This window comes from Palaemon carinicauda, chromosome 38 (genome assembly GCF_036898095.1).
Source record: "Palaemon carinicauda isolate YSFRI2023 chromosome 38, ASM3689809v2, whole genome shotgun sequence".
Classification (NCBI taxonomy): Eukaryota; Metazoa; Arthropoda; class Malacostraca; order Decapoda; family Palaemonidae; genus Palaemon; species Palaemon carinicauda.
In genome coordinates this window covers 23,002,140-23,013,619 of record NC_090762.1, presented here as the reverse complement: position 1 = coordinate 23,013,619, position 11,480 = coordinate 23,002,140, and the positions used below count along the sequence as shown (strand labels likewise).

Sequence of the window (11,480 nt, the reverse complement as noted above, 5' to 3'; positions counted from 1 at the left end):
CACAATTACAACTGCCAAAGCCAAATAATTTCAGACTTTTCAAGGCAAGACGATAATTCAGGGAAAAAAAAAACAAATGTAGAGAGGGGGGGGCAGGGGCAAGAATCTTATAAAACCTTCAATTTAAAACTATCCGGCGTCCAAATTTTCAAAAGCAACCCGCTTATACGACCAATGCGTTGTGACAGCAGGCAAATGAACAAGCACTGCAAAAAATTTCCAATTTACTTCCTGCATTGTATTCTTAAAATTCTTTTAATTGTTCATTCCCTCTCTTTGTAGTTTATTTTCCTCGGTGGGTTATTTTTCCTTGTTGGAGACCTTGGGTTTATAGCATCTTGCTTTTCCAATTAAGGTTGTAGCTTAGCTAGCAATAATGATAAAATTACAATAATAATAACTGATAGACGACGCCATCATGACGCTATAAAGTTAATAACAAATAAGGGAGTTCGAATTAAGCAGGTGGCTCAAAAAGAAACTAGCAACAACAGCTTCTAACTGCGATGAAGAATAAAAATTAAACAAAATCAAGGTCAAACACAATTTTCTACTCCCAATACTTGCCGGCTCTGCCCCTTGCCCGAGCCAATAGCAACAGCCTGAGCCCAGCCAGACCCTCAGAATCCCGACCAATCAGGGAACAGGAATAATATTACCATGGCAAACTTGAGTATTCTTAATCCATTCATCCTCAAAAGCAGATACTTTGGACTGGTTGATTTTAATGTGTCTTAACAACAATTGCAGTCCTGATACCAGGGAAACTGAGTCGAATAGAGTAATATACTATATTTAAATAGCTCTGGTAAAAGTGAGCTCCTTACGTAAATGGAGTAGAGGAGTCATAACTGTAAAGTAGAATGTCAAAAGGCAATGCACAGACTCATGCACACACTGCCTCACTACATCGTCACGGATGCCAATTATGATGATGTTGATATACCCCCAACAAAAATAACACAACACTGGGCGAATAAGGAGTACACACACACAAATACAGAGAAGTAAGCAGTCGCATAGTAATACCTTGAAAATGAATAGCTGAAAGACAATTCGTGAGTTGGTGAATAAACAAAAATGCACTACCCTGTACGAAGAGAGAGAGAGAGAGAGAGAGAGAGAGAGAGAGAGAGAGAGAGAATAACAACAATTAAAGATGAGAACCATAGTTACAATTATTTTTCCATAGTTATAAGGATCTTAACAGGGAGGATTTGATAATTTAAACAGGTTTCCCAATATCCTAAATCTATAATGCTGATAAGGGTAATAATTGGGGGCCAGATTGACCATCATCCAACATCCCACAAGAAAAGGACAGACTGAAAAATGTCAAATGTCTCACGTTCACAAGAAACTAAACTTTAAAGTCTGGCCACTAACAGCATACAACCTTGGATACTAACAAATACTAGAACTGAAAATTTATAAAATGTGAAACTCGGCCTTCTCAACTTGTGGTCCTCTTGAGTCTCAGATGATATTAAGGATAAATCTGTATACATACTACATAGGATAATAAATGTGAGGAACTGTTGTCATTAATGGTGAAATGATCCAGTAAGGCAATCCATCCTTTTTATACGACTGGTTGCACAATTCCTTGCCAAAAGGTAAAAAGCAGGTACGTACTGTAAACATTAGCTTGTCTTCTAATTAGGTTAAAAAATAGAAAAGAATCTGTGTCACGGTCACTCTAAACTCAGGTCACGTAGGTACGCAATTGATACAGACTTGTCTGACAAGATGTAATCCGAAACGTTTAAGGAAAAGCAAGAACGCAACCTGGAACCTGAGAACTTAGCCCTAACTGTCAGGAATTACATTTTGTCATGACACAAAATCTAGTTTTCTCTCGCAAATGCCGCGAAAAAAAAAAATCAGTATCACAACACGCTTGAAATGCGTTCAAATAAATTGGGTATTAATCAGTTGAAATTTCTATATAAAAACATATACATTGAGTGTGGACGTTATCATTAATCGCACGATTACAAAGCTCTAACTTCAGCTTAAGGAGGGACGGAAAGATTAAGGACCCATTTTCAATAAGTTTTCAAGTGTGAGGTTTCATATATATATATATATATATATATATATATATATATATATATATATATATATATATATATATACATATATACATACAGAAAAGATTGGAAACGAGGGTAAAATCCAAGAGATGAAGTAGAATTGGCAGAGCTATCCAAAATAACAAATACTATAAACCCAAGACATTGGTAAAGAGAGGAATCAAGGAAACACTAAAAAAAAAAAAAGAAGTATCAAATTGATGAAAAAAATATTTGGAACAGGACGCCAACAGATGCTTCTTTCAAAGGATGAAAATTGAAATATCAACAATCGAGATAGAGTGATGAAATTTCAGATGATTTCTATGCCTGCTATACAAAAGTCATAAGAAATAACTTTGCCAACAAAGATAACGAAACACCTGAGCCGGTACCAAGCGTAACAGTAGAAGCAAAGAAACCATTAAAATGCATGAAAAGAGGCAAAGCAGCAGAAGATGGCTTAACAATTGATTCAATAATAGATGGGGGAGATTTCATAGTAGTACAACTGGCTGAATTTTACACAAAATGTCTGCAAGAAGGTTCTATACCTACAGCTTGGAAAAACTTTATCATTATACTAATTAGGCTCTATACCTACAGCTTGGAAAACTTTTTATCATTATACTAATTAACAAGGAAACCTAAAAGACCTGAAAAATTACCGCCCAATAAGTTTACTCTCCATAATATATAAAATATTTACAATTATCATATTAGGCCGAATAGAAAGACAGCCAGGCTTTAATAAACCAAGAAAGCAAGCAAGCTTTAGAACTGGATATTCAACAACTCACCATATCCATATAATTAACCAACTGATGGCAAAATCTTATCGAGTATGACAACCCCCTACGTATGACATTTATACACTATGAGAAATCTTTAAGATTATGTCAAAAGCTCAGCAGTAATGAAAGCTCTACAAAGACATGGAGTACATGAATCATATCTTTGAACACGAAGATATCTATACAGGAAGTACAGAAATCCTAAAACTGCATAAATATGGTGGGAACATTCCGATTGAGAAAGGAGTTTGACAGGGAGTCCACATCTCTTAAATTACTCACAGCATGCCTAGAAGCTTTAAAAAAAATAGATTGGGAAATGTAGGAAATAATACTAATAGGGGATATATTAACTTATGATTTGCAGATGATAAAGTTGTGTTTAGCGAATTATGTGAATAATTACAAAAGATGATAGAAGATTTTAATAGAGAAGATCGAAATGTAGGACTGAAATTGATACGAGTAAAATTATGATAATGTTCAATGAAAACGCAGACAACAAATACAGAGTTATGGACGAACTTTTAGAAAATGTTAATGAATATATGTACTTAGTGTTTCCCCGGGACACGAAAACGAAATCAAATGGATAAGCAGGGGATGGAGAGCTTTTGGTAAACAAAATGATATTATGAAAATTAAAATGCCACTTTCTCTGAAACACAAACCCTTAATCAATGGCCCGACTAGTTTTTACTTAAGCATCAGAAACTTGGAACCTTACTAAAGTCTTAGAACATAAGCTACTTACAACTCGGCGAGCAATGAAAAGAATAACGATGGGAATAACCATAAGAGACCGAAAGAGAGCAATATGGATACAGGAACAAACTAAAGCAGAGGATATTCTAAAACCATGTATAAAAAAAAAAAAAAAAAAAAAAAAAAAAAAAACCGACATGTACAGGACATACAATGAATGACATATTAGAGGGACATTAAGAATAATAAAATGGGTCCTAGAGATTGCAAAAAGCAGGCGAAGAGAGAAGACGATGGATTGACGAACTAAGAAAGTTAGCGGGTGTTAACTGGCATAAAGACCACAAACAGACGCAATAGGGAGGACATCTAAGACCCCTTTTTTTTTTTTTACAGTGGACTAGTAACGGCTGATATATATATATATATATATATATATATATAATATTGACCCGAATATCCAAAAATGGCAGCATCTCTACTCAACGGAAAAATAGTCATCGACTCGGTTCAACTTTCGATAAAATATCCAACGTACCTAATGAAACATCTCATGGAACATTGATAAGAAACTAAAGGAAATCAATATTCAATAAAATCTATACATTGGGAACGCCACTGTCCTATCGTGATATGTTAAATGAACGTAATTATTGAAACCACGATATCTTAGAATAGACATAACGCACTTGTGTTTTATTATATATTTTAAGAGTTATGGATAAGGAACCCATCATCACTTGAGAAAATATACTGGTCTAGTGTTGAAATAACGATACTCCATTATTACAATGAAAGTTATTACTGTAAGTAATAATTTAAGACAACTGTTGTAATGTGTATTTACATACAATCTATTACCTATCTACCTCGATACAAATACATCGAGATTAAAATGTAATATACACTGTTGTGTATATTATATTTTAATCTCGATGTATTTGTATCGATGGGTTTGCCGCAAGCAGTAGGAAAAAACATTTTTACAAGTGGGATAGATAGTATTGTAGCTAGACAGCATATAATTGGGGAATAATAAACCAAACGAAAACAAACAACAAAAAATCATGATAAATCTGTTTATCATTATTCATGCTTAATGAGAATCCTGCACCCCAATGCATTTCCTATGAAGAGAGGAGCACACAAGGAATATGCTTGAGCGGAATGGGGGGAAACTCCCGAGTACAAACGGATGGACAGCGCTTAATGATGACGTAATTGGTCTGCTTACGTGCGTCAGAGCAAGCAAACACAAGAGAGAGAGAGAGAGAGAGAGAGAGAGAGAGAGAGAGAGAGAGAGAGAGAGAGAGAGAGAGAGAGAGAGAGTCCTCTGCTATTGGATTACAGACCAATGCCTTCAAGCAATGGAGAAAACCTGAAATCTAAATATTTCATCTATCATTATAACCCATTGGGACCTGAAGGACTTTCAATTTCTATGCCACAAAAAAGACACAGAAGCTCTCAAGTCCGAGTGGCATACCAGTATGGTTGGCTCACGGAAAACTGGTGAAAACCAGTCGCCGCCAAGAGGCTGTGACGTCGAGACCCTTTTGATCAATCGACCACAACGGAAGGTGCCTGGAAGGAAGCAGACAGCATGACGACACAGCGATAACAGATTTGAAGCTTCGAGGAATTGACTGGCATGACAGGTTCAAGGCCTTGGACAGGTTAAGGGCAAAAACGTTTCGTGACTAATTCGTGTAAACTATAATGTAAAAATAAATTAAATTCTTTTAATTATTTCCAGTCACGTTGGCAAACTATTCATCTTCGGGTAAAAGAAATATAATATAAAAAATAAGAGCCGGCTATTTACATCAAGATGCAAACGTTCCAAGAAATATACCTACGACAAACTCCAAACCACACTAAACGTTTACGAGCTCAAAGACATTATCAATATGCAAATGGTAACGCCTCCTAATTTGTATACGATTAAAAGTCGTAATTCACAAACACCAAATATCACATAACTGTGACGCAAGAGAGAGAGAGAGAGAGAGAGAGAGAGAGAGAGAGAGAGAGAGAGAGAGAGAGAGAGGGGGGGGGATGGTGATCGTCATTTTAAGCTGCCTTCTAAGAAATTATTTGAACTTTCCACAATGACACATCTGTTACGTGATACGTACGTTCTCACCTGCACGTAATCTGGTTTGGTACGCCGTGGAAAAGCCTTCCGGCCTACAGCCCATTGCTCAACCCCAGTTGATAATAGCTAAAAGTATCAACTAGGAATAAGGAGAACTATGAGCGGCTAGCAGGCTCGCCCTATAGTCCCATAAGAGATTTAAACTCAACAGGTAACATAAGAAAATATTTTCTAGTCCTGGTCAACCTAAAAGCTGATATTAGAAAAGTGATGGTAAACAGTCAACAGCCCCATTACATTTAACAATGACAAGCCAACAGGTCAATGACAAACACATTGAAGAATTGGACCAGAATTACTTGCACTTTTCACAACATAGAACTGGTGAACTCAAATCTCTGACCAAGAAAAACAAGTAAATCAGCGTGTATCATGATTCAACCACGACGTAACCTATGGGCAACTTTCACTATAGATGATAATAAGCACACGTGAACCCCATCAAGAGTTGATAGAAACATGTGAGTAAGGAGTTATGACCTCGATGTTACGACGAGCTATCGTTATCAAGTGTCCTGTACATACAACGCTAGTGAATGCCTAGATTCATTTTTTCTTAATAATTACAGGTACACTAGGGTGAAAAGATGTAATTTAAAACTAAAGACCAAGCATAGAATATAACATTCATATAACTCAAATGAAAAAGATTATATAATCTCAGAATTATAACAATCGAATCCCAAATGGAAAATTATAACCAATGCCTTAACATATGAATAACCAACCGCTACAGGTGAAACTGATAACATTAACATAGTGAGACGAAACTGGATACTCTTAGGCCTAAGGTCTATAGTTTAGGCCTATTTCGAAATGAGGTCACACCTGGAAACGGTCTAAAACTCCCGTTCCACTATGGGAGGCTCTGGCATATATGGTCTAAAATAACTTTCCGTCATTTCTTATAATCCATTAATTATATAAATGATTCCCTAATTTTTCATGTCCTAAGCCCTTAATCTAACATACCGCAAATAAAAATAGCCTATACCTATAATACATACAGTATACAATTTTAGCTTCCATGTAATTGATGAACAATAACATTAATAATTGATGAACAATAACATTAAGTCTTGGATAGTACGCATAAGAGAAATAAAATTACGACCCATTCCTGACATAAATAAATTACTGCCCTATTAAAAGACAGACGATTGTAAACATTAACTTTTCTATCTTAATGACGAGCAAACTCAAAAAAAAAATAGCAGGTTTAAAATTAACATCCAAGGATCACTACCCTTGGCACTCGTTGAGAATGGCACACCTTGGCACTTCCACCAATAACAATTCTGGCTACTCAAAAAAAAAAAAAGCCAATGGCATTGGTGAATAAAATTACACAACAGTGTTTAGAATTGATATTGGCAGTACCTGTAATTTATTGGCTATCACACTTAACGAATCAATATAAAATAGATAAGCCTAACAACCAATGACATTGTGATACGCAAGGTCATAGCTAAAATGGCAGGTCGACCTATTATGGAACGAGACTAAAGGGCTTTCTGGTTATAGGTTCAATCATATTCATAGATTTTCTGAAATTATAAGATACTTTTCGCAATGAATTAAAGCGTATTGATTAAAATATTACCAAAAATATGAAAATAATGCCACAGGAAATAGGATAAATTTTTACCATAATTATTTTGATAAATTGGAATTAGACAAGAAATAAAAGCTATGCAGTACTTTCTACGGAGCATGTCACTGAAATGAAAAGTACATAAACAGCCCGCTGTCACTAAAACGGGGTTCCAACATTTTCGTAGGGGGTGATAGGGTACAACACAACGGTAATCGACTCCCTACTTCCATGGTCATATCCGTAGAAAGTCAACATTAAAAATCTAATGTGACAAGGATCTTGATAAATAAAATTGCCATCTCTTATTAATAAACTAATGATATTCAATACTTAACATTAAATCACAGGGGAAACTACACATCTGTCAGCCAAAACAAACTTTTTAATTAAAAAAAAAATTAATAATCTAGAAAGTTTGCCTAAACATTAATAAAATACTACCGGTATATCCAAAGCAAAATAACACCCATTAATAATTTGAAACGTTAGCTACCACGAGTAGCATGTAGGTACGGGCTACGTGAGCACTGTAACGTTTCCGATGGAGTAAGCTGGTTGATTACAGTACACTGTTTCCATGGGGGGGAAACGTTGGAGCCTACTAAACATATAAACAGTCTTCAATCTCCTGGCATGAAAGTCGTTACTTAACATCTAATATGAAAGGGAAATAACATAAGGTTGGTCAACATGCAAAAAGCCTGCAAAATGATGTAAACTCACCGAAATCAGTAAATTGCTTCATCGACAAGGGCGACGGGTTAAATTGCGAATAAAAATCAAGCTTCTGGTCAATTAATGCCCTGGCTGGCCGAAATAAACACCTGTGAATCCTCATGTTGGATAAAGGGGTGTGTAGTGTTCACGATGCTTGCTGAGGAAGAGAACTGACACACAGGCCTGACGACACATCCACACGTTTGCTCCTGCCACGAAAGTCTGGCGAACGGTGGCCAGGCCAGATGACGTCATTGCGCAGCATCTCGGCGCAGCCAAACCTCCGTTCCAATAATTCAGGCCGAGGCGTACTACAATTCTTTCACTTTGAGGCATTACAGAACCTAACGTCGTGGAAGTACTCACGGGCGAATATTACGATGTGCTGTATCAATTTAAGATGTAAATTCTATCAAATGTTTTCAATCACATTATAAACAAAGAACCAATATATTAGAAAAATTACACAGCTCATATGAGCTGTTATCTTTTGGACGTATACTATTTTAATGTTTTGCTTTTTGCTACAGTATCTGCATTTTCGTGATAACTCCATGGAATGCATAATTTAAATTATGTTTTCTATGTTCGAATTGACGGGTTCGTTATTGAAATTATCGACAATATTTTGGTTCTTTTAGAAGAGTTCATTGAACGTATGTTGCACGAGCATGGAAAATCCCCGTTAAATCAGCTGGGAACGAGACCCATATACAGTACACCTATACACATAATCATCAGTAAACGCATAAAGGACAAATATAATGGAAATGAGGGTATAGATGTCAAACGTGATTTGTGTCAATGGACTAATGACTAAACACTGATGTTACCATAAGACTAAAATATATAAAGTAAATATGGGTTTTGACAGCTTTGACCTCTACTGCCCCAAGCTACGTGCGAGAAAGGTGAACATCGCCAAACAGACTTAGGAGAAGAAACCCGACCACCACCTTCAAAAATAACCTTGACAAGGAAAGCTATTTTCTAAGAAATTACATTAACACCATACAATACACATACATGTTATTTAATTGGTTGAATAATTATTCTCGTTATTTTTTTCCAGAGATTTGTTAATGTTTATACTAGAAAAAACAAAACATTGGGTTTATGGACCTTGGCTGAAAGTAAATGCTTCTCTTCTGTGATTTTATAAGCATTTGTAAAATGCTTACCAAATCAAAATAATAGATACCGTAAATATAATCTAGGAAACCGAAGTATTTATAAATATTTATGAGTGAAATCAAATATTCACTCTCCTGAGAAAACTATGATATTATGCAATACATTGTAAATTTCACAAAGGAGCAGTCCAGTTTTTGAGTACCAAGTAATGAGAGAGAGAGAGAGAGAGAGAGAGAGAGAGAAATGGTTGACTGTAATTAACTAAAGCATACTTATGGCTTTACCATGTTGCTCTTGAAACAAACGCACACATAATATATATATATATATATATATATATGTATGTATGTATGTATGCGTAAAAATCACAGGAAAACGTGATGCTCAGATGCAGAAGAACCACAGGGAAAATGAAAATACAAAATATACGCTTAAGTCCTGACTAGTTTCGTGATACTTCTTCAGAGGACTGATGTATTTTCATTTTCCCTGTGATTCTTTTGCATATATATATATATATATATATGTGTGTGTGTGTGTGTGTGTGTGTGTGTGTGTTGTTTTATCATGTCAAGACCAATGAAAGATCTATTCTGCATTACACAGAATGACGTCTCAATTTTGGAGAATCTTGTCTGTTTACTTATTTCAATCTCATTTTTAGACATATCTATTTCTGTTTTAGTTGATATACTACATCTTAAATTTATCTTAAGGTGGTTTCTCTCAGTGATCTCTGTATTCGTTGTATGTAATTGTGCCTTCGACATGAATGCACAGAGTATTCTACTCTTATTGAATAATTGTCCGTTTTGTCATCTCGAGCCTACCAGAAACTTCGTTCCCATTCTCACGCCTTGGTTGTTAATTTAGCACTTCAATGTTTACAAAATAATCTTTGTTCTCGTGTCTTTTTTATTTGTTTTATTTCCTTATTAACAAAATGGGATAAAAGATTTTTCTATCCAATAAATAGCCAACCTTTTACTTCCAACTTTGACTCTCATTATTATAAAGTCGTCAAGGATTTTTATCGGTTAGATATTTCTCAAAATGTTGCTCTCAGGACCTATTGGAATTCTGAATTCTCCACCTCCAAGAAACATGGGTATTACGACGCAAAATTGCTTAAACAAATCAGTCAAGCATTCGATCCCATGAAGCTATTATCATGAATGGAATTCCTCAAAGTTCGAAAGATTAGTTTCATGAATATACTCATCCTGCTTTTCCAACTAGGGTTGTAGCTTAGCAAGTAGTAATAATAATAATAATAATAATAATAATAATAATAATAATAATAATAATAATAATAATAATAAGTTTCTAAACAATGTCAATGTATAATTAGAGACGGCGTAAGCACATTCAATGTTGGTAACACATTGTTCTCTAATCTTTGGTAGTGCCATAGCCTCTGTACCATGGTCTACCACTGTCTTGGGTTAGAGTTCTCTTGCTTGAGGGGACACTCTGGCACACTGTTCTATCTAGTTTCTCTTCCTCTTGTTTTGTTAAAGTTTTTATAGTTTATATACGAAATATTTATTCAATGTTACTGTTCTTGAAATATTTTATTTTTCCTTATTTCCTTTCCTCGCTGGGCTATTTTCCCTGTTGGGGACCCTGGGCCTGTAGCATCCTGCTTTTCCAACTGGGTTTGTAGCTTAGCATTTAATAATAATAATAATAATAATAATAATAATAATAATAATAATAATAATAATAATAACACGGCAAATATTGTATTCTGTTTGTTCGTAACAAATACCGATGTACATATGGAAGTAATGTTGCCTCTGTCGAATGACAAGTCACTATCATCACTACCTTCTACTAATCTTATTACGTTTCTATTGATTGACTAATCCTACGTTTATTTGTTTCTTTAGTTTCCTGTTTTTCCTGTCTTCATTTACCATTCAAAAACCATACCAGACAAATTTATGTCTTTACTCAAAAGACAGATAGAGGTGGACGTGTTGCTGAAAGGTGGCATACATTACACGCACACCACGAGCAGTAATGATCAGTGGATGCAATTCATTCATTGATTTATTCACTCGGTGTCATCCATCAATGAACAGCAGCTAAAAGAGTAGATTAACGCTCTCATTGATATTAGATAGGTAGATTTTTTTTTTCTCAGTTTTACAAAACATGAAAGAGTTGAGGTAGCAAGATGGCTTCAAATAAAAGTTTCGAGGCAATTGTGCTTATCGGAGTAGGTGGTGGGGGGGGGGGAGCTTAAGGATGCAAGATCTAGTATGATGATAGTCAAGTACAAGAGACAGGTATTG

The 11,480-nt window shown here is 35.3% G+C and overlaps 1 protein-coding gene across 2 annotated transcripts in view; it reads right to left on the bottom strand.

Moving 5' to 3' along the window:
- Pdk (pyruvate dehydrogenase kinase) overlaps positions 1–8,286 on the bottom strand; it is a 57,220-nt gene extending 48,934 nt beyond the window's left edge. Inside the window, exon 1 of one of the 2 annotated variants that reach the window (XM_068361947.1) lies at positions 8,053–8,286. In XM_068361947.1, the coding sequence (XP_068218048.1) occupies positions 8,053–8,167 (115 nt within the window). In that variant the 5' untranslated portion in view covers positions 8,168–8,286. The remainder of the gene's footprint in view (positions 1–8,052) is intronic. The other variant, XM_068361948.1, reaches the window with a different exon arrangement.
- Positions 8,287–11,480: the final 3,194 nt, after the last annotated feature.